The 24733-nt window shown below is 40.2% G+C and overlaps 1 protein-coding gene across 1 annotated transcript; it reads right to left on the minus strand.

Annotated features, from left to right (window-relative positions):
- Positions 1-19247: 19247 nt before the first annotated feature.
- On the minus strand, positions 19248-20226 carry LOC147896855 (large ribosomal subunit protein eL29z-like). Its single transcript, XM_087381673.1, has 3 exons — positions 20073-20226; positions 19701-19807; positions 19248-19617 (listed from the first exon to the last, which is right to left on the minus strand). The coding sequence occupies exons 2-3, from the start codon at positions 19800-19802 to the stop codon at positions 19528-19530; spliced, it is 192 nt and encodes a 63-aa protein (XP_087237799.1). The 5' UTR covers positions 19803-19807; positions 20073-20226; the 3' UTR covers positions 19248-19527.
- Between the last annotated feature and the right edge of the window lie 4507 nt (positions 20227-24733).

Below are 24733 nucleotides of genomic sequence, written 5' to 3' on the forward strand. Positions count from 1 at the left end.
AGTGCAAGAGGATTTCCATGACCTCACCAACAAGTATATGCAGTTTATTAAAGGCATGGATCAATTTCTTATTACGACACTACCTACAACTTTGAAGTACATAGACCTTTGGCTTTCCACTAGATGTATCACATAGCAAAGAATCTTCAACATCTTGTAGAAGACGAGCTATAGTCAATTACATTGGAGAAGATAACATTGTAGAAGAGGATGATAATGTGATGGTAAGAAAAAAGAAATCCCTTCTTTATGTTCCTATTTTATTTTTCAAGAACTCTTACAATGTAATGTTGGAACTATTGCGGAATGACTTTGATCTGATGAATCATTTCCTCTCAAAGGGGACATATTCATATGAAATTTGGTTGGGATCACACACTGGCATATTGCATCAGCCATATACCTATTGGCATCATGGTGATGCTCCACAAGAGATTTTCACCATGTAGGAGAGCAAATCTGTTGAAGTATATGGCCCTGTCATGGGTGATTATGTGTTCTAACATTCCACAAAATATCAACAAAGAGGTTTTGATCCATCTCCTTGCTACCCTCAATGCATTTGACAAACATACATGGCTTGGAACTCACAGAAACAACCATGTCTTTTTTTGGCCTACTTAGGAATTCTAAAACCCCTACTCTAGAGGTTGTTGCATAACAATGTGTGGGTTTTAGGAACACTTGAATCTTGATGTGAAAGTAAATGAGAGCATCTATATGTGTTGCATAACAATGTGTAAGTCCCCTACTTGTTAGCATCACATTAGCATCACATGTGTGGGTCCCCTACTTGTTAGCATCACATTAGAATCACATTCTAGGGGACCCACACATTGTTATGCAACACATGTAGACACTCTCACATAGTTCACATCAAGATTCAAGTGTTCCTAGAACCTCAACACATAAGAGAAATTTCAAAAAATCTACAATTGAACAAAGGGAGAGTGATTGACAATCATTAGGTCCAAGGAAGTAGAAAAAAGAGAGGGAAGGCATTTACTGATAGCAATTGTTATTGTGCTACTCAAGGAGGCTAAGAGAAGATGCAAGGTTGTAATGGGAGGAAAGCCATGGATGCTGGTGAGGGTAGAGGGATTCCTAGATCTCCCAAGAACTTTCACTTCAATCGTGCAACTTCTTTGGTTTTTAAAACCGAGCGTCATGAAGATGAAATGTGTAAAACGAGAGCATCAAGTTCTAGTGAGAGAACAATGTCAATTGTATATGATATAGATATAGAACTAGCAAATCAAAAAATAAGGCTATGAAGCCTCCTTGTAGAAACTTTTCTAATAATAAATACATGGATCCCTTTTGGAAGATTTCTTTTGTCATTGCCAACTACCAAGTTTCAATTACTATTTTCATTGAGTTACAGCTCACAAGTGGAGATTTAATATTTCATCTAACTGAATTTTTATTAATTTTCTTACATTTAATGAAATCATTACATATTTTGATAGATCTAACACAGCTCTTGACCAGTTTCCACAACTCTGTAATTAATTTCTAGAAAATATAGAAGGAATTCAACTTTGGTGTAGAAGCCGAAGTTGATCAGGGTGAGACTTTATGCAAGGAAACACCATTTTCTACTATGGCACAAATTTGGGCATTTGGATACCTCCAAAGGCCCAAATTCATGATGTGCTACTCTCTTGCATGGAAAGAGGCAAATTCCTTAATCTTGGCCATTAAATTGGAATTTTGGATTTGAAATTGAAAAATGACATAGATAAACATTCGTAACCATCCATGGAGAGGCCAACATTGAGAAGTTGCATATAACACACACAAAATTCACACACACACACACACACACACACACACGCACACACACACACACATGCATGCATGCATGCATGCACGTAGGCACCCACATGCCCCCCTCCCCCCACACACATGTTTATTATATAAATGGGGTTATTGCACAATGTAATAGATTATATAATACACTTCTTGATTAATTTTAAAAGATTGTCTAATACACCTCCTGACTAATTTTTAACAAATGATCTAATACATATTGTCCATTACATAATACAATAGACTGTCTAATACAACTCTTGCCTTGTTTTTAGCACTTCAATGTTCTTTTCTACAAGATCTGGAAGGAATTTGACTTCAACACAGAAGGAAAAGTTGAGCGAGGTGACCTTCTTTAACCAAAAACAACATTTCTTCCTATGGATCAGATTCAAGCTTTTAGATAAGCCAATCAACTTTGCCTTTTGCACCGCAGTAAAATTCCTTATACATTTTAAAGAAATTCAATTCCTTCTTGGTTGAAGTTAGATTCCTTCATCTTAACCATGAAAATTGACTTTCGGATTTAAAAAGTACAAAATGAGCCAAGAAAGACATAAATGAAAACTTGGAACCAAATTTCTACAAATAGATTGAAAAACCGTGATATTTTTTTCTACTCCATGAAAGTTTACATCAAAATAGGTGTACAACCAAATAATTCTACAACCTAAGAGGGGTCTAATTGGAGGCACCAGACTAATGCTATGTTCCACTCCATGATAGTTAGTGTGTAACTCTCTTTTCATGAATGGCACACAAATTGTAGTCCTCTAAAGCTACAATTAGCATCTATTGTGAGGCTTCTTATATGGCCCCCAAAGCACATATATCAAAGTGCACATCAAATTTTTATTGTTTTGCAATCTCACAAACCACACAAATAGCAGGAGGCATGAGGGATGAGGTTCCTCATGGTAGTTTGGTACTTTCTAATCTCTTGGAGAGCTTCTATTCCTCAATCGTCTCCTCCTCTTCACCTTGGGAGTTCATCGGTGTACAAAAACTTTGTTCCATGGCCTACAATTTGGTTTGAGCATTTTCCTTTGGGTATCTTGTGCTTCCTCATTTGATGCATCATTATCCTCTTGAATCTGGTGCTTATTGGGCTAGGGTTTGCTCTATGTCTACTTTGTTTTAGTTCTTTTTTTGAATGAGTTGTGGTTGAACTGGCTCTAATATGTACTTAACTATGTCCACGCTAATGTTGGTTGGGCTTTTGCTATTGCTAAGGAACCACCACCAACTACTAGTACTAGGCTGGACTTGCAAGCCATTTGCTTGGTGGGATGGGATTTGTGGGTAGACTCTTGATATCATCCAACCCTAGAAAAGTGGAGTTATTAGGGGCTTCACTTGCACATCTAAGGTGGAGGGTGGGTTGGGCCAAGTACTACTTAGTTGCTTGCTATCCTTTGTTTCAAGGATAGGAGTATTTAGTGGATAGTTGGCATCACAAGATCCACCAGGGTTTCTTTTAGTCAAACATGGCAAATCTTTCAATACTCCCAACCTAGGACGCTATGAGATAAGGTATGTGTTTATTTATCATCATTGTGGTAGACAAGAATATCCTTTCCTTTCCTCCACCCATGGACACTCTAGCAGGAAGATTGTGTGTCTTGTTTGAAATTTTATTTCCCTCTTTAAGATTCACATGGCCTCCCTCCTCCATTCTCCTCTCTCTCCTTTTCCCCATGCTCTAACATCTTCTTCCTCTCCCACTCCTATGCTCCCCGTAAACCCTTAGTTCTTCAACCCTTAACCTCCATGATCTACAAGGGAGATGAGTTCTCCACCATGTACTCTACCCTGAACCTTGGACCCTCCTAACCCTTGAACCTCTTCTAAACTTGGAACCTCTCTCTGAACCTTGGAACCTCCTTCTAAGCCCTGAACCTCCCTCTAACACTTAAAATCCTCCTAAACCCTTCAACCCCCAATGAAGGCGAAAGCCTTAATTACCCCAATCATGATGATGCTATTGAGATATCGAGCTCCACTCGCGATATGCCAGGGTGACCGTTGTGCATTTATGTCACCGACTTGTTAGCTGGAGATGCGGTTGGTACACCGCCCACGAATAATAGCTGGATGACAGCTATCCTTATCTACTCTAGTTTGTGGCTCAGTTAGTATGCCACCTTAGTTAGTTGAGTTTGGTTTGAGACCCACATATAGGGTTCTTCTATTTCTTTGTACTTGAGTTCTTTTGGTTTTCACAACTAAGAAGAGGAAAACTGTTTTCAGCCTCCACCTTTGTGTGTATTCCCCCATTGTGTATGTGAGAAAGCTGCAAGTGAGACTCCTTCCCTCTCTCCCACTATCTTCAGATGGTATCAGAGCCTTGTTCATGGTAAGGAGCTCAAGAAAGCAAACCAAGTTCGTGGTGTCTTGGTAAGAGGACCAGTGTTGCTTTCCTATTTTGAGGTTGGGAGCAAATCTCTATAGGTAGCACAGCCAGAAGTGCAAGAGTGCATTGTCTCAGATAGAGACGCCCTTCGCGGTGTGGCGAGAGCACAGTATATGCTGCGGGAAAGGGCAAAGTCCTTAGTGACTTTATTTTTCTGATTCGAGGCCATTTTGGGGCCTGTTTTGAAGGCGGAAGTTCTTCGCAAGCACTCAGAAAAAGGCCTTGTTTTTGCTGTGCGACCACTGCTCGGCTAGTCGGTGAAAAGTTGCCGCAGAAATTGCATCGTATGCCTGTGTGCAGAGATATTGGGAGTTGCAAAATCATGCTTGTTGCCTGTTGATGCAAAATCGTCACTAGGAAGTGACTGTGTGGTCAAATACCACTTTCGTCAGTTTTGCAGATCTGCCCATGTGAGGCAAAAGTTGTGTTTTTTGCAGTGACAGAATATTTTGTAGTGTTCTGTAATGGCATCTGATTCTCTTTCACAGATTGTCACTGAAAAGCTTGACAAGAACAACTTCCAGGCATGGAAGTTTAGAATGACGAATTTCCTTATGGGAAAAGGCTATTGGGAGTTCATTACAAGAAATGAAGAAGAACCAGTTCTTCCTAATGTTCCCAATCAATAGGAAATGCAGGCATTAAAAGGATGCCATGAGAGAGCTAGAAAAGTTATGTACTGGCTGTCTATCAGTATTTCGGACTCTATGATTGTGCATATTCAGGATGCAAGTATGCCAAAGGAGGCATGGGATACTTTGGCAAAAATGTACAACACAAATACACAAGCCAGGAAAATGCAGCTCAAACAGGAGTTGCACAATGTGCAGAGAGAAAATTTGAGCATAAATGACTACCACATGAAGGTGAAGAAAATTGCAGATGCACTTGCTTCCATTGGGTCGCCAGTGGAAGATGATGATCTAGTTTCTGTGACCTTGAATGGTCTAAGAAATGATTATGCATAGTTCCGGACATCCATTGCCGTCCGTGAAAAATTTCCTGATTTTGAAGAGTTGTTTGCTCTTCTAATTTCTGAAGAGCAGAGAAATGGGGGTGCATCTTCTTCAGGAGGAACTTCAAAAGAAACTGTCTTCTACTCAAATGCTGGAAGAAGTAGAGGCAGAGGTAGAGGAGGCCGATCTGCAGGCCGTGGTAGAAATCAGAATATGTAGCAAACTCAAGAAAACCAGTCTTATGCAGGAGGACGTGGTAACTCTAGAGGCAGGGGGAGCCAAAGAGGCCGTGGTGGATGGCAGAGAGGCCAAAATGCAAACAGCAATGTCGAATGCTACTACAGTGGTAAAATGGGTCATATGGCTAAGGACTGCTACAAAAAGCAGAATGACATTATGAATGGAAAATTGCAGCAAGGCAATTATGCATCTTCCAGTAGACAGGGTGATAACAGAAATGAGCCTCTATTTATGGTGCAGCATATGACCAATTCTGTGACAAGTGCAGAAGAACGAAATGATGTGTGGTATGTTGACTCAGGTGCTTCAAACCACATGACAAGTCATGCAGAATGGATGCAGGATGCAAGGAAAATGGAAAAACCAGGATTTGTGGAGACTGGTGATGATACTGCACATCCTATTGTGCAGATTGGTAAAATTCCTTTGTCTATGCAGGATGGGAAAAAGAAATACCTGTCTGATGTATTTCATGTCCCAAACATCACCAAGAACCTGGTTTCTGTTGGTCAAATGGTTGAGCAGGGCTTGCAGGTCAGATTTAATCCTCATGGATGCTTTGTTGAGGATATGAAAAATAACGGTCGCTTGATAGCAAAAGGAAAGAAGAAAGGCAGGATGTTTACGTTGGATGCGGACATGCCTGAATTGAGTGCAGCAATGTTTGCACATGGGACCGGTGTAGTTACAGATATTGATATCTGGCATAAACGCATTGGTCATGTTAATATACAACGACTTAAATCAATGCAAGCCCAAAATATTGTTGCAGGATTGCCTAAATTCAAGGTTGCAGAAATGCATAAGGTTTGTGAAGCCTGTCAATTTGGAAAACAGGCAAGGAAATCATTTCCTAGGCATGTTCAAGAGAGTAAAAAACCATTGGAATTAATCCACTCTGATGTGTGGACTACTAAAGCCAGTGGAAGATGATGATCTAGTTTCTGTGACCTTGAATGGTCTAAGAAATGATTATGCATAGTTCCGGACATCCATTGCCGTCCGTGAAAAATTTCCTGATTTTGAAGAGTTGTTTGCTCTTCTAATTTCTGAAGAGCAGAGAAATGGGGGTGCATCTTCTTCAGGAGGAACTTCAAAAGAAACTGTCTTCTACTCAAATGCTGGAAGAAGTAGAGGCAGAGGTAGAGGAGGCCGATCTGCAGGCCGTGGTAGAAATCAGAATATGTAGCAAACTCAAGAAAACCAGTCTTATGCAGGAGGACGTGGTAACTCTAGAGGCAGGGGGAGCCAAAGAGGCCGTGGTGGATGGCAGAGAGGCCAAAATGCAAACAGCAATGTCGAATGCTACTACAGTGGTAAAATGGGTCATATGGCTAAGGACTGCTACAAAAAGCAGAATGACATTATGAATGGAAAATTGCAGCAAGGCAATTATGCATCTTCCAGTAGACAGGGTGATAACAGAAATGAGCCTCTATTTATGGTGCAGCATATGACCAATTCTGTGACAAGTGCAGAAGAACGAAATGATGTGTGGTATGTTGACTCAGGTGCTTCAAACCACATGACAAGTCATGCAGAATGGATGCAGGATGCAAGGAAAATGGAAAAACCAGGATTTGTGGAGACTGGTGATGATACTGCACATCCTATTGTGCAGATTGGTAAAATTCCTTTGTCTATGCAGGATGGGAAAAAGAAATACCTGTCTGATGTATTTCATGTCCCAAACATCACCAAGAACCTGGTTTCTGTTGGTCAAATGGTTGAGCAGGGCTTGCAGGTCAGATTTAATCCTCATGGATGCTTTGTTGAGGATATGAAAAATAACGGTCGCTTGATAGCAAAAGGAAAGAAGAAAGGCAGGATGTTTACGTTGGATGCGGACATGCCTGAATTGAGTGCAGCAATGTTTGCACATGGGACCGGTGTAGTTACAGATATTGATATCTGGCATAAACGCATTGGTCATGTTAATATACAACGACTTAAATCAATGCAAGCCCAAAATATTGTTGCAGGATTGCCTAAATTCAAGGTTGCAGAAATGCATAAGGTTTGTGAAGCCTGTCAATTTGGAAAACAGGCAAGGAAATCATTTCCTAGGCATGTTCAAGAGAGTAAAAAACCATTGGAATTAATCCACTCTGATGTGTGGACTACTAAAGCTGCATCTATTGGAGGCTGTCACTATTTTGTCACATTTATTGATGACTTCAGCAGAAAACTTTGGGTGTATTTTATGAAAAAGAAAAGTGAAGTGTTTGGGCACTTCAAAGCTTTTAAAGCTATGGTTGAAAAAGAAACAGGCCTGCAAATAAAATGCCTAAGGTCAAATGGAGGGGGAGAGTACCTCTCAAATGAGTTTGCAAGGTTCCTGCAGGAGCATGGCATAAAGTAGCAATATTCATGCAGTCATACCCACAGTAAAATGGACTTGCAGAAAGGAAAAACAGGCATATTGGAGAGGTATCTCGGGCCATGCTAAATGAGAAAGATCTACTAGATTATTATTGGGCTGAAGCAGTTGCTACAGTAGTTTACATAATGAACAGGACTCCCACTGCAGCAATACATGGCATGACACCAGAGGAGATGTATACTGGTAGGAAACCAGACATTTCTCATTTGAAAATTTTTTGTTGCATTGCCTATGTTCATGTGCTAGATGAGTTGAGGTCCAAGTTGGATCCAAAAGCTAAGAAGTGCATCTTTATTGGTTATTCTCTGTAGCAGAAAGGGTATAGATGCTATAACCCTTCCACATGTAAGTTTACAGTGAGCAGAGATGTTGTCTTTGATGAGATGAGCAGCTGGTATAAACCAGTAAATGTGATGATTGATGTAGATGCACAAAATGGTAATGCTGCACAGAATTCAGAGCAGCAATCACAAAATATCAGTGGACCTGCAGTGTCCTCTAGCAGTGGTTCACATACTTCGCCATGGACAGGCAGATTGAGATCAAGAGAATCTCCTCAAAGCAATGCAGATAGTGGTACGCAGGTATCACGAAAAGGAAAAGAGAAGGTAGATCAGCCCATGTTTGATGTGAATGCAGGTCACTCTTATGTGGATGGTGAATCCAGTGGCTCAGAACAGAGCATTGATGATGAGTTGGGTATTCCTTCTGTTGTTACACCTGGAGTAAGGAAGACTAGGGATGTTTTGAGAGCACCTAGAAGTGAGCCTATTTTGCGCAAGTCTACTAGGGTTAGGTATCCTGTGGATAGGCTGAAATATGATGGATTTATAGCCATTCACTATGCCTATATGGTCAAAGTGATACAGGAACCAGAACCCACTTCTTTTGAGCAAGCCATGGGAAATGAAAAATGGGAGAAAGCCATGGATGAAGAAATGGATGCCTTGGAAGCAAATGCTACATGGGAATTGGTGCCTTTGCCTAAAGACAAGAATGCAATTGGCTGTAAGTGGGTTTATAAGATCAAGCACAATGCAGATGGTTCTGTGAATAGATACAAGGCAAGATTAGTTGTCAAGGGGTATGCACAGACATATGGCATTGATTATGAAGAAACTTTCAGCTCGGTTGCAAGGATGGCAACTGTAAGAGCAGCCATTGCTATGGCTGCATCAAAGGGATGGTCTTTACATCAGATGGATGTAAAGAATGCCTTCTTGCATGGTGATTTGCAAGAAGAGGTCTTTATGGAGCAGCCACCAGGTTATGTTCATGCTCTTCATCCTGAGTTTGTTTGCAGGTTGAAGAAGGCCTTGTATGGCTTGAAGCAAGCACCTAGAGCATGGTCTGACAAGATAGGACAGTATCTTGTCACTATTGGCTTCCAGATTTCCAAGGCAGATTTCTCACTCTATGTGAGAAAAACAGAGAAAGGTATTATGCTGCTTGTCATTTATGTTGATGATTTGATCATCACATGTGATAGTGATGAAGATATCCTTCATGTGAAAATGCTATTCAGGTAGAAGTTTGAGATGAAGGATTTGGGAGAGCTGCGTTATTTCTTGGGCATTGAGGTGATTAGATCACCAAGTGGGATACGGCTCTTGCAGAGGCAGTATGGATTGGACATGCTGTCCAAATATGGGATGACAGGCTGTAAGCCTATTTCAGTTCCTTTGGAGCAGAATGTGAAGCTAAGCACAGATGCAGGTGAGCTTTTGGAAGACCCTACTATGTACAGACGCATAGTAGGAAGTTTGATTTATATGACTATCACCAGGCCAGATCTAAGCTATGCTCTTGGATTGGTAAGTCAGTTTATGCAAGCTCCAAGGAAACCGCATTTGGATGCGGCTAGATGCATACTCAGGTATGTGAACTCCACATTGCAGTATGGACTATTTTATGAGGCTGGGGTTCAGATACAGTTGCATGGACACACTGATGTTGATTCTGGTAGTATTTCTGATAGACGATCTACCAGTGGATATGTGTTCTCTTTTGGGAGTGCTACAATCACTTGGAGCAGCAAGAAACAGCCTACAATTGCCTTGTCGAGCATAGAGGCTGAGTACAGGGGTGCAGCAATCGTTGCATGTGAGGTAGCTTGGTTGCATAAGCTACTTTATGATATGCATCAGTCTACACATGGGCCAGTTGTCATTTATTGTGACATGAGCAGTATACACTTGGCAAATAATCCAGTCTTTCATGCTAGAACAAAGCACATTGAGGTGCATTATCACTATGTGCGGGAGAAGGTTTTACTAGGTCTTATTGATCTAGCTTATGTCAGCACAGAGGATCAGGTAGCTGACATATTCACAAAAGCATTGGGCGCAGAGAAGCTGCGCAAGTTCAGAGACTTACGTGGTGTGCAAGAATTGGGATTGAGCTCGAGGGGGAGTGTTGAGATATCGAGCTCCACTCGCGATATGCCAGGGTGACCGTTGTGCATTTATGTCACCGACTTGTTAGCTGGAGATGTGGTTGATACACCGCCCACGAATAATAGCTAGATGACAGCTATCCTTATCCACTCTAGTTTGTGGCTCAGTTAGTATGCCACCTTAGTTAGTTGAGTTTGGTTTGAGACCCACATATAGGGTTCTTCTATTTCTTTGTACTTGAGTTCTTTTGGTTTTCACAACTAAGAAGAGGAAAACTGTTTTCAGCCTCCACCTTTGTGTGTATTCCCCCATTGTGTATGTGAGAAAGCTGCAAGTGAGACTCCTTCCCTCTCTCCCACTATCTTCACAGATGCACGTTCCTTTTACACATTCTTGCACTATGTTTGCTTACCACACTTAAGCCCATGTCTCTCACTGGAATACAACCTGAGATCCTAAGCTACACTTATACTACCAATGACAGCACCGATATATTTATAGGTGACAAAAATCCTCAGAACCTTGCATACTAAGTAAATCATGCTCTTCCCGCGGAAGCCGTGGGAAAGAAGCAACACCAAGCCATTTTGGGTTTCTTTCATTAGAAAACCCCATGGCTAATGTCATTCTTTTTTTATCTAATTGGTTTAACTTATGCACTCATTTCACATTGCTCATATGGAAATTAAATTTTCTATATTACTTGCTGATGATATTATTTTATTTTATATGAAATTTAAGTTTCCTTCATTACCCCAATCATGTTGATAGTGGCAAAGTATTCAATAAGAGCACATGGATGCTTTGCATGGTTTAGTTGGGATGCCTAGCTAGACCTGTGTTTTGCCAAGCTACATGGTTATGTTAATACTAATGCCAATATTTTTATTGGTGTTATTGCAATTGGACGTAATGTGTGTATTTTGATGTTTGTGTATCAAGCATAATTGTGTTAGGATTAGTTGGTCTGATGATTCATCAAATTATTGTTGTAGCTAACATAGTTGCCAGTGGATTGAGTACAAATAATGAGGTGTATAACAAGGAATAGACATGGTGAAGATGATTTTGATTGAGTGAAGTATCAAATCCTAGGGACATTCTCACTCAACTCAACTTTATTCCTATTTGTTTTGGTCCATGGAGGCTAATTAACCTATGTTTGTCCCTGGTTTAATATATTTTATCTATACGATAATCTTTTAAACTTATATCTAAGAGAGGTGCACATTATATTTAAAATTCAAGAGGGGATTGAAACCCATAATTTTTTATTTCACACTTGAGCTCTACCACTAAGCTATAGAGTAGTATAGCATCCCTAAATATAAATATAATATTATAAATGGTCCCTCTCCCCCTCCATGTCGCTTCCTTTTTAATGCCCCCTTGATAAGTGGTCCCTTCCCCTAATCTCACCTTAGGTGGATCCTTCTTGAATGGCCCCTACCTCCATTATTCTTTAATTAAAACTCCTTCCCTCTCGGGCCTTTATCCCTTAGTTTAACAATGGCCTTTCCATCTTCCTTTTCACCCCTCTTCTTTTCCTCGGAACTAATTAATAGGAATTTTAATTTTTTCAACATCTTAGTGACATACTTTATCAATGTTATGGGGACATCCTTGCTCAACTTTATTTTATTCCTATTTGTTTTGTATTTTTTTAAGCCCATGGAGGCTAATCAACTATGTTTGTGCATGGATTATTTTATTTATGCATAGGTTAATATTTTAAGCCTATGTTTGAGAGGGGTGCACATTATATGTGGAATTCAAGAAGGGATTTGAACCCATAATCTTGTGTTTTACACAGGTGAGCTCTACCACTAAGCTATAGAGTAGTATAGATACTCTAAAGATAATTATAATATTATAAATGATCCCTCCTCCCTCTCCCCCTTTTGCATGTCTCTTTCTCTTTAATGCCTCCTTCAGAAGTGGTCCCTCTTTCCCCTCCCCAATCTCATGTAGCTTCCTCTTTAATGCCCCCCACCCTCTATTATTCTTCAATTAAAACTCCTCCCCTCCTCTTTATCCCTTAGTTTAGTTATGGCCTTGCCTTCTTCCTTTTCACCCTTCTTCTTTTCTCCACAATTAATTAATAGGAATTTCCCATTTTTCAATGTCAAGAGGGACATACTTGTAAATGATGATATAAATTAAGTCATGGCCTAATTTATTAATGTTGAATAAGGAATATAAAAGCCTTGAGATATTTTGAACTTGTATAGCTATAGTGAGAAATCCCTCCAATTTTGGAAAAGGGATACTTCTAGATGTACTAGCATTGGCTCTTTGCTCTTTTTGAAATATATAATTATAAATACTCTAGATGGGAAGCCACCATCTAGAGGGGGCACATTGGCCCCTCTTCTTTTTTACTAGTCTTCTTTTATTCTTTGTTCATGGCTTTGGTGGTTCATAAATTTGTAGTATCTTTAATATTTCTATTTTTGCTACAATGGTATCAAAGCATTGGTACTCTCCTTGACGTTAAGAGATCTACAATAAATTACAACTTCGTCCATGTCATGATTTTACTCACTATAAAAATTTGTTTGCACACTGCTCAGCTTCAACACTTCAGAAATCATCATTCAAGTCTTTGAAAAGTTGGGCAGCATATCAATAAATTTTCGTGATATAGAGATCTTAAGAAATTCCTCTTTAGTAGCATCTGCTCTTTGCAATCATGATTTCTTTTGAGTCTTCACAACTTGTTGTCCAAATCATCCATTACTACCCAAGCTCAACCAAGCACAAGCTTGATTCTCTCTTATCCCCCTTCATCTTTAAACCATCCAGGTCATCTTCACATACCCATGTAAATGGGCAGGTTGAGGTCCATACACAGCAACCATCACACCCCTCAAGTTTATTGAGAGTCTACCACTACTACAGATTGCACCCAAAGTGATACTGGCAAATGCCGGGAACATAAAAAATGAGCAAAGTTATTTAACAACTCAATCTTTTTTTTTGAAAAGACTGACGTCATTACTTGACTCAAAATAATGCTTTGACTTGTTAAATGACTTAAGGCATTCTTTCAGTCTTGCTACTAGTGTCGCTATAAGAGTCATCATTAGTTAGTCCCAAAATGACTCTGGTAAAGACGCAAAACAATTGTATTCTAGCCTAAACCCTAGAAATGACACTTCAAGTTCTTATCAATATTGCTTGATCTCCTATGTAGTTTATTATCACCTAATGTGGAGTCATTGTGTAGTTTATCCTCTTCTTATAGAGAGCAGTCTTTTTGTCAATGGATACGACAGCTATAGGGACCCCCAGCTGGTGAGATATGCTATTAGAGCATGAGAGATGGGGGGAAGGGGGGGAGGAGGGAGAAATGGGGGGAAGCATAATTTGCCACGTGTCCCTTATGGACTTCTATGCCATTTTGAAGAATAACACCTAGGACAGACCTTTCAAGAGGAAGGTGCTTGGAATTAAGTGGGTGTACAAGGACAAGTTGAAATCCGATGGGATTTAGGACAAATACAAAGTGAAGCTTGTCGTCAAAGTGTTCCCAACAAGAGGGTCTTAACTTCGTTGAGGCCTTGGCTTTGACAACACAAATGGTGACTATACAGACAGTTATAGACTTAGCTGCCCATCATGGGTGGTCCATTTTCCAAATGGACGTCAATTCTGCATTTATGAATAGCAACCTAGAGGAAGAAGTCTATGTGAACCAGTCACAAGGATTTCATGTTCAAGTAAAAGTTTGTAGGTTTTCAAATTCAAGAAAGCTCTATACCGCGGGCTTAGATAGGCCCCTAGAACATGGTACCAATTCATTGATGACTTCTTCAACAGAATCATATCGTGTCAAAAGTCCACCAAATGCTGACTGGTATCTCCTTTCAAAGGGGGACACGATTCTTATACGTGATCATAAGGAGAAGCTTCATCTTGCTAGTCAATGATAGCACAACATCTAGGAGAATTATTGTTGTGAGATACTGAAGCAGGTTCCAGATAGGGGACTATAAGGAGGCAACGGTGCCGATAGAAGGTTGGGCTGAAGTTGAGTGTCGCGCATACATGGCACTTCGTACCAGCAAGTATCGCAGGTTGGTAGAAAATTTGATTTATCTAACTAATACGCGGCCGAACATTTTGTCTGCCATTGGTGTAATTTGTGAGTTTTCTTTGAAACCCAAGGAAATTACTAGAAGGCAAGATTACGAGTATTGAGGTGCCTAAAGGGTACTAGCACATATGGCACAATTTTGGAGGTGGGCAATTTCAATAATTCGAATTGCGCGAGTGCTTGGGAAACAAAGTGCTCGATTTTAGGTTATTGTTTCATGCTTGCATCAAGTGCCATTTCATGGCTGGGCAAGAAACAACCAACCATTGCCTTTCTTCGACAGAGGCAAAGAACAAGGCTGCTTGCATTATAGCATCCGAGTTATCGTGGCTCATATGGATTTTGGAGGATATGGATTTCTTCAAGAGGATGCAATGGCGATCTTTTGTGACAATTAGAGTTGCTTAGCCATTGCGAAGAGCCTGTGTTTAATGCACAAATGAAGCACATCAAGGTTTATTCCCGGTTTATATCCCATTTAATCGTGGAGTTAATGTGTTGTCCAACCTCTGACAACATTTGAGATGTTTTCAAGAGGAGCATCTGATTTGATGCATGGGGATTGGCCCCTAGTTGAGTCATTGAGAGTGGGTGTTATAAGTCACTGACCCAACTATGAGCCCCAACATGAGGAGGACAAGAGGTCAATAGATTAGGGAGGGTAAGGGTTACCTGGGGTTAAGGATTGTGCAAATCTACAGTAGATTGTAAGATTGGCTACATGTGTGGCAGAGGATTGGGCAAACATCATGAAGACTATACTACTAGGGCCTATTTATAGGCCTAGCAATAGGTGCCTCCATGAACAATAGGCTCTAAGCTAACCAGAAGCAAAAGTTGGGTAGGAGCAATCAACTGATCTAGTAGACACACTCAAATTTTGGTATAGACTTAGTAGCCTATTTTGGGACAAGGTTCAACCCTCTACAATGCCTATAGATATCCTCCATTCTCTACAGCTGCCACTGAAGCCTTCACCAAGCAAGCAGGATAATCATCTTTGATTGTTGTTTTTGCCCATGCACCACACATGGGCTTGAGGTGTGTGAAGAACCATTTTTTTTGTAAGAACATAGCATTGCAATCATTGTTGATTGTTCTTTTTGCCCATGCGTCTTTATCGGATGTGTTCAGCTCTTCTCTGGACACATTTTTCCCCCATTCATGGATGAATAAAGTCTAAGTTCTCCCTCTCTTCTCTTTGCTACATCTTCCTAGAGTGAGGCTCTCAATCTATAGCATCTCTAAATGTTTGAAAATGATTTTCCTAGATCCATGCAATCAGTGAGAGGATCAAGGCACTTCGAACACTCCTAAGTGTATATAGCAATTAGCCTTAACAATTTTACTACAATAGCACTTTTACTCAAGTGAACAAAACCAAACCAACCACCTTCAATACTCATGAGCACATCTACTCCAAAAGAATACCACCTGTCTTGTCAATTTTAATCATCAGTAATTTTACCAGCCCACTTTTTGGCCTACCCTCTAGGTAGCTTGTTTGAAAGGGACCCTCAACTTACTATTCACGTTAAGCGGCTTTTTCTCTACACTCCCTCTCTTCCCGCCAAATTCCTCTGACAACCCTCTTGGCAAGCCTTAGGAATGACAAAGTCATTCATTTCCTTTCCTTGTTTGAAATCTTCCCTCTCCCAACCTTGCTTTTCTCGCAATGGGGCCGACCTCTACGTGCGTGTTTGCATGCGTGCATGTGTGTGTGTGTGTGTGTGTGTGTGTGTGAAAAGATTCCAATACACACACACACACACGTTACAAGTTTTTAACCCTGTGATTCAAAAATTTCGAGTGCCAGTCTATATCAAGAAGAATCACAAGGGCAAAAAACAGCTTGTTTTTATTAATGGTGTGGTTTCATCACTGCATCAATTTTTACAGGGCAATAATTTGAAGCTAGAGGATGCTGTGTTTGATCCTCCTCCAGCTTGATATGTAACTTTTTACTTGGTTGTCTCATGACTTATGCTCTAAGGCTTTACTTGCAAATTTCTTCCTTCTACTTATTGGTGGGTTTTTACCTCTTATGAGGTTTCCTACTTATAAATATAAGATTTCACTAAAAAAGAGTGTGCGTGTGCAACATTTAAGGTCTTCTCAAAAAAGTCATACCATGCGTACATATGGGGAGAGAGAGTTAATACACAAGGGAAAACAAAGGAGCACCCTTAGATCTAATTAAATTAGAGTACTCCTCTCCCAAAGTGTCACACCAAATGTGCATTCGATAAAATAGAAATTGCACAAGATTGAAAGCTTCAAAACCATACTCAGCAATAGTTACCTATGATAGACATAAATGGGCTGCCTTTATATACCTAGATGAATCCAAGAACATTCCCAAACTCATCCTCTAAAAACACAACATAGTGCAATTTCAATCTCACAATAGTCACTCATAAGATTGAAAACCGTAAACTCCATCATGCATAGCAGGGACTGACAGTGGGTGTAGACCATAGTATAAAAGCATGCTCTCACACATACAAATCCACACACCCCATACTTGAGCATCCATTTATACAAAGTCTTCGTACTGAGCTTCTGTCGGCACTCCGAAGGTGAAGGGCAAACTTAGCCATGACGAAGGCTAGCACTATAGGAGAAGGCTAATCAAAAAGCAGTCCAAATCTTTTCATTCAATCTACAACTGCTTGTTAAGTCTAAACAATTTCATTTTAGTCTCTCCCAAACGAGCATCTAAATCTAAATCTAAATCTAAATCTAGCTGATAGGGCCAAACCCCATTTAAGATGGAAAGAATTATCGCAATACAAGCAGGCCACAACTTGGACGAAAACTTCACAAGGTGAAATTTGCATGTCCACTAATACGGCAGAAGCATATACCTAGATGAATCCAAGAACATTCCCAAACTCATCCTCTTAAAACACAACATAGTGCAGTTTCAATCTCACGATAGTCACTCATAAGATTGAAAACCGTAAGCTCCATGATGCATAGCATGGACTAGTTACAATGACATCCCCTCTAACGTCATCAACGTCCAACAGTGGGTGCAGACCATAGTATAAAAGCATGCTCTCACACATACAAATCCACACACCCACACATACTTGAGCATCCATTTATACAAAGTCTTCATACTAAGTTTCTGTCGGCACTCATGAGGTGAAAGGCTGCCTTCCTCAACTCATTGATTTCATTTCCCCAAGCTAGAATAATCCGTCCCCTCAAGTTCTCAAATATATCCAATAAAGCAAACACTATTTCACAAGGGAACTGATTCATTGCAGCCACATGGATCCTACCTATTAACCCTGGCAAATAATATTTGCATACAGACATGAGAGGCAGGGTATATGATCTATGTGGAGGGAATTATGAAACCTGTTTTAGGGCAGACTACTATCCTGTTCTTTTCAAATTGAGAAACCCATATGCAGCCGCATGGCTCCTTACCCATTAACCCTGGCAACTAATATTTACTTACAGAAAATGAGAAGCAGACATGGTGGTTTTGAGAATGTTGGGGGTAGGAGAGACAGTTAGGTGGCCTCTCTGCATCACAGATTCAGCAGGGGAGGGAACATGCTTTGCAGGTCTCCCCCACATTGCAGATACCTTGCTCCCCTAGCCAAAGGTGCTGCATTTCAGCGACAAATGACCATTTCGCTGGTTTACAGTAGCAAACTGCTGGGCTGGAGCTTGTGAAATCGAGGCCGCCATGCTAGTAGCCCACTGCCACCAAAATTGCATCATGCAGCATTTGTGAACAATCGGGCTGCAAATCTATTCATCTAGTTAAGCTACCACTGCACCACAGGAAAGTCCTCTTCTCAACCATGGCGAGTACACTTAGTAAATCTCATGCTCACTCCGGTAGATTTCAAATTGAGCAACCCATATGCTAAAGGACGAAAGAGAGACATTGCACAAAATCTAGGGGAGGAGGCATAAACACAATTGAGCTTCGGACTATCTGAAGGAGAGCATGCTATCTTTGCATCTAAAAACCCAAGGAAACTCAAAAGTACTAATCTACAGTAGGGCTCTCACGACAATGTGCAAACAGAAAGTACAAAAGGAAAGGTCTGGAGTCGTGCCAGTGCTTGAAAATCAGACTGAAAACCTGGACAGAAGCTCACGAATTTGCAATGGTGTGCAAGCTTTCTGTCACTAATTTTGCAATGCTAACATACAAATGTGTGATAACAAACTCCAGACTGTGACAGCCATTGTAAAACTTCCACCCACACCTCAAGGTTTCTGAATACCAAAAAATTACACTGCTTGCTGCACAGGGATGCACAAGTAGATTTGACCTACTGCTGGCTGAGATGTAGCCCCTTCAGCCACTTGGGAAGTGCTGTCCATTTCAGACCTTTTCCAAACCCTTAGTTCTGCAGCTGGATGCCTTTACAGGAACGCTGCTCTTTCAAAAGGTTTCTGAATACCAAAAAATTACACTGCTCGCTGCACAGGGATGCACAAGTAGATTAGACGACCTACTGGCTGAGATGTAGCTCCATCGGCCACTTTGACCACAAGGGAAGTGTTGTTCATTTTAGACCTTTTCAAAACCCTTAGTTCCGCAGCTGGATGTCTTTACAAAAACGCTGCTCTTTCAAAATTCCGGTATCAAAGAATAGCTACCTAAATTAACTTGGCCTGATTCGGGGCCTCGTTCCTTAAGGATGTCGCTACATCCTTCCATAATCCATTTTTATCAAAGAGGGTGGTTCTCCAAACACTAAAAAGGATGTCATGATTTATATTGAAATAGAAATGCTTGCACTTCATTCTTTCATGTCAAATGGCACGACAAAGCTTAAACGGAGACACTATCAACATAACATGCTGTGTCATAGAATTGTGGCACCGAATGCACCCTTTGCCCGAGGATTGCGTCACAACTATCAAAAGCTTGATTTAGCCCCACATGCACATAAAGAAATGAAGGACACTCGAGCATAATGACCATGCGCCAGCAAATATCTCACATTAGCTTTACCCCCGGGTAAACGGTGTCCACATTTTTTTTATCGCAGAACAGCTCAATGTCCACTTAGCCGTGTCGGCAACAATAACAGACACAGCATGGAAAATTCAACTCATCATTGCCACCAGAAGATGCCACGCCAGATAACAAAAACGAAGAAATGGAACGTTTATGTTGTAAAATTCGAATGCACATTCTCAGGGAACAGGGCACCAGCCCATGGAATGAGAAAAGTGCAGCGTCAAACTCAATCCTCTCCATCCCCAGACTCTGAAGCGTTTCCGATCCTGTTATGCTTCTTCGCGTATCTTTGATTCCGAAGAAACTTCGGGTCCATCTGCAAACAGGGAATTACATGAGCAGCAGCCTCCAGCAGAGTAAAGAAACGCAAAATCCAAATGAGCAACGAACTTTGCTCACCCCTTTTGTCGATATGTACTTATGCCTCTTCGCCTTTTTTATGCCATTCTTGTGGGCCTTGTAAGATTGATTGTGAGCGGTATGGTTTTTCGACTTAGCCATCTCAACTGCAGGAATCCGATATAAAATCAAGAAGGGAAGGAGAGAGAGAGAGTCCGAAGGAGCAAACAGGCAAGAAGAAGGGTAAGGATTTCTCAAACATGTCAGTGATATGGGGAACTAAAGACAGGTAGGAAGGACAAGCGTTATGAGAAAAGAAAGACTAGAAAAACGGGAAAGAAATCAAGGAGACGAGATCTGAACAAAACAAAAAGATTGAAGGGGAAGCAGATACCATAACGAAAAAGATTGAAGGGGAAGCAGATGCCATACCTGGAAGCTCCGACCACAAGCGAAGCAGCAGCAGAGACAAAGAAACAGCGTGCCAGAAAAAACCCTAACACGTTTGTATAGTGTGTGTGTGTGTGTGTGCAAAGTTGCGTTAACTGCCCTAACCCAAGCTACCATGCAGTCAATCCACAACACTGTCTCTTATATGTATGTATGTATGTATGTGTGTATGTATATAAATATATGCATATCCATATACATATAGGCATGCTGAATTGTATATATATATATTATACAATTTAACATGCTTGCACTTGGTTTAGGCCACGTTTGGCCACTTTCTATTCTTGTGAGCTCTCTCTCTCTCTCTCTCTCTCTCACATCCTCTCTTCCCAAATCAACTCGTCCCTCTAAGGGTAGTGCTCACGAGTAAAGGGTAGAATATTCCTTGACAAATGTTCATTTATGTATCACTGATGGGTGTGGATTATCTGCCATATTGTCTGGTTCTATACTAACCCTATTCATGCTGGTTTTGGAAAAAAAAAATGGATGAGGACTACCCATTCCTTTATAAATAATAAATCATTTGTAGAATCCAGAAGGTTATTGTTGTTGCTCCTAGATAAAGCAATAACAAGCTAGGGAGCATAGGCATTACCTGTCTAGTCAAATCAAGCTATTTTTTAACATATGGTTTATTTGGATGGTGGCAGGTAAGTGAACCCTGACCTTAAAATCGGGACTACTAGATGTGGATTCGACACTTCTTTACTAATCTTGTGAGTTTTTTTGCAAACTCAATATTTGAAAATTTTTAAATTTTGTTGGAATATCTTGCAAACTCTTAATTTGTTACAATTTTATCAAATATTCAATTTACTTGTCTAAAATATTTTTGTCCTTCTCATATATAACTTTTTTATCCAAATGATGGAATTACTTGTATGTTTATTTAAATCTAAACACACACATCGATTTCCCAACTAGTCCTTGATCAAGGGCTATTTGGGACTATTAAATCTAAACACACACATCGATTTCCCTAGCCCTTGGTCGAGGGCTAGTACCATACAATTAATTCGTACTCATCAGATAATTCTTTGGTATGAATAATGCTTAGTTATTTTTTATTCCCCTTACTTTTGTATACTAACTATTAGATTTTGACATGCAAACTGATGGATTCCTTCTCTTATAAAGTATCCAGTATAGAATTTGCTTCCCCTCTCTTTAAACCATTGTGGACACTTATTCTAGCACTTATCTAAATGCTTGCATTTCACTTATAATTTTCTTGGTTTACATCAATTATTACACTATTAGGTGGGGAGTAAGTTCCACATGGTGGGCTTACTCGCTACCATGTGGTCTTACCCTTTGGGTTGGGTGTGGGCAACACACACACATGTATCCCCTTTTGTCTAGCAAAATTGGTTACACACACACACACACACTTACTTTCACTCTTGAGTTAAATAACCCCCCGTTTTTCCCCTTTTTAATGCCTTAATGTGGAGCATCTCATGATTTTATTCACATTTTCCCCTAGACTCTCCTCCTTAATGCTACCTAAAGCAAACCTTTTTTACTAAAGCGTCCCCTTAATGGACTACATTTTAGTTTTAGTCCCCGCTTCCCCTTAGAATGTTAACTTTATTAACCCTTGATGCACTTTTTCTTAATTTGCTAGTGCCTTTTTGTCCCCTTTTTGTAAAAGTAGTTTAATACTATACACTCAATAATGACTTAAATAGTTAATAGCATTCTTTCAAATTTTCAGATTTTTTTAAATTTTTGGCTTTAATTAGAGCATTCTATTTTAAACTCTACATTCTTAATGATGTAATTAAATCCCCTTTCCCTTACACTTTGTAATTAAATCCCTTTCCCTAAACCCCCTTATTCTTAGTAATTAAATCACCTTTATACCCCCATGACTACTCTCACGTAAACTATTCCTTCCATTGTACTCTCACATAAACTATTCCCCCCATTGTACTCTCACATAAACTATCCCTATTACGAGAATTGGAATTATTCCATTAATTTAATCCTTCAGTATTTAGTATAGTGAGATCCAACATTTTTGTCGCGCAGTTAATGCATGTGTGCTCGCTGTTCTGTAGTGATGCATGTGTGCTCCTACATGGTTGGATATATGGCTGCGGCTATATGAGTGTGTAGCATTGTGTGCACCACTTACTCGATGACAGTATGTGTAGCATGTGTGCACCATCCATACGATTTTATTCATGTGTAGCATCAGGTGCACCATGAGATGGTGTGTGTCGCATGTGTGCACCATTCATCTGTGATTTATTAATTTCGCGTTGCTATAATACTAAAAGGTTAATTGATTGTGGTGATTAATTCCAAGGTTACCTTATGCTTGAAATATTTCATTACTATTCATCGTGTGAATCCAAGGAAAGAGTAATTGATTGGGCAATGGCATCTAGCAAGCATGATCCGCCATATTTTGGGCACGTAGGTGCAACTCCAATGATGCGGGGATGAATAAGGCTTATGCCTAATTTTTGATATTACAAAAGCTTATGTACATATTTGAATTTTGGAATATTAGTGGCTTGGGTAAGTGAATAAACTAAAGTTAGAAAAAGCTTTATTTTTAGAAAAAGCCAGCTATTCTAGAAGGTGGATGGGCTTTTTATAAAAGGGTGCATGGAGGAAAGCACAGAGGCTTTTGTATAATTTTAGCTTTTTGGAGGAATATACATAAATACATAGGAGGTAGAAGGAGAGCACCACACCTATGGGGGGAGATTGTATCCAGCACACTTGTTCTATCTCTTTCGTTTGTAAGTTTTGAGAGTTTATGAGTATTTTCGAAGAGTGTTGTTGTGTTTTTTAAGGATTTACAGGTTTCGTGAGCGTTTCCCGTCGCAGTGGTATCAAAGCCAAGGTTTCATTGTCCATAGTACGAGAAGCACATGCATCCCACGTACTCAAACAAGAAACCATAGCACGCATCAGATTGCAAACACTATATACAAGGGCGCAATGAAGTTCGAAGCAGCAAAAGCGAACAGCGCAGAACGGCTCGCAGGCATGAAAATGTGCGACAAAGAAAAAAAAATCGCAGCAAAAGAAAAAAAAAATCGGCCATACGTAGACAAGTCGAAGCTTGTGAATGCAAAAAAAATCGTAGCGACTAAATCGTGAAGATCTACATCATGATGAGGATGTGGAAAACGATCACCATCGGTCAAGAAGAAGTTCAACACCGATGACACTTACTGAGGAAGAATGGCAAGAATGCTATCAGCATCAGAAGCAAGGATGTAAAGAGATTGAAGATGCTCTATGCCAAGTGACGACAACTTGGAAGCCACCTATATCGATTGAGGACGAGGAACCTATGCATGCATTAAATTCACTGGATGCATGGAAACATCATGCATGGGACCTTGAATAGGAACTTGAGTACATACGCAACATGTGCGACACATATAAAGCCAATGAAGAATGTGCAAATCGAGTGTTAAAAGAGATGACTGAAGTCACAAAGAAGCGTATGAAGGACAGAGATGATGAAAAAAGTGAAAGCAGCAAATCATCAAACACTAGTGATAGTGAGCATGGAAGAAGCAAGATGAGACATAAAAGGAAGAAGCAACGACATGTGAAGACTTCACTATGATGACATCATGACACTACTCCTTCACATGAGTCCAGCGATGAAGACAATGTGGGAAAGGCCATCTTGTAAGCATAAGAAGAAATTTGGTAAGATTAATCGCAAAACTTTTTCTTTTCCAAAATATGATGGCAAAAGAGATGGATAAGCTTTACTTGCATGGATTAGTTCTTTCAATCAATACTTTTGGGAGAACGGTACGAAGAGATCGAGAAGGTAAAACTTGCTGTGAGTCACATGACAAGTAGTGCACAATTATGGTGGAGTGTGGTTGTCGAAAGCACTCATGTTCCAAAGACGTGGGAAGCATTCGAAGATAAAATCAAGAAGCGCTTCCTACCTACACAGTTTGAAGAGGATACTCGTAGGCAATGGTGAAGATTAAGGCAGTTGGATAGTGAGAGTGTGGACACATACACCGAGAAATATCTTTCCTCTCTACTTCAATTGCAAACTATTGAGACAGTGCCCCGAAAGGAGCAATGCTGTACCTTTGTTAAGGGTTTACGCCCTACTATTTGTGCTAATGTATGTATGCTTCGACCATCTACAGCTTCTGGATTTGGCATTAGAGTCAGAAAGAAAGCAGGGAAGAAGCTTTGCTACTCGCACCCCTCGAGCAAAGAAGCATACTACATACTTCAAGCAGGAGGGTGGAAGTGGTAAAATTGGTAGATATGATGGTCAGTCTAATTGGAATCCTGCTAAGTCACGTATTAATCGAAGAACCAAAGAGCTTATCACATGTTACAAATGCAAAGAGAAGGGCACTACTCTCATGAATGTCCAAAGAATCCACTTGCTACACACAAGACATGAACCCAAGCAAAGAATGCTACCAACAACAATGGAGGCAATGGAGGGAGAACTAATGGATGTACCAACTGGGGACGTACCAACTGTAATAGTCAGCGCAAAAACTCTGCACAGATCAACTACATTGATGATGGATCCCATGATAAATCTTTCAATCAAGAGGGCGAGGATAAGGACAATGACACTGAAGATGTCGACTACACCCCTTTAGGTAAGTGTTATTCAG

The sequence above is a fragment of the Dipteris shenzhenensis genome, chromosome 11 (assembly GCF_047967505.1).
Source record: "Dipteris shenzhenensis isolate YYH24624 ecotype China chromosome 11, Dip_SZ_1.0, whole genome shotgun sequence".
Lineage (NCBI taxonomy): Eukaryota > Viridiplantae > Streptophyta > Polypodiopsida > Gleicheniales > Dipteridaceae > Dipteris > Dipteris shenzhenensis.

What these genes read in the sequence shown, in the direction of transcription:
- LOC147896855 (XM_087381673.1), bottom strand. Translation starts at nt 19,802, where the DNA reads ATGGCTAAGTCGAAAAACCATACCGCTCACAATCAATCTTACAAGGCC. An exon ending in AGTACATATCGACAAAAGGG is followed by an intron (nt 19,618 to 19,700) that starts GTGAGCAAAGTT and finishes CCCTGTTTGCAG; the next exon opens with ATGGACCCGAAGTTTCTTCG.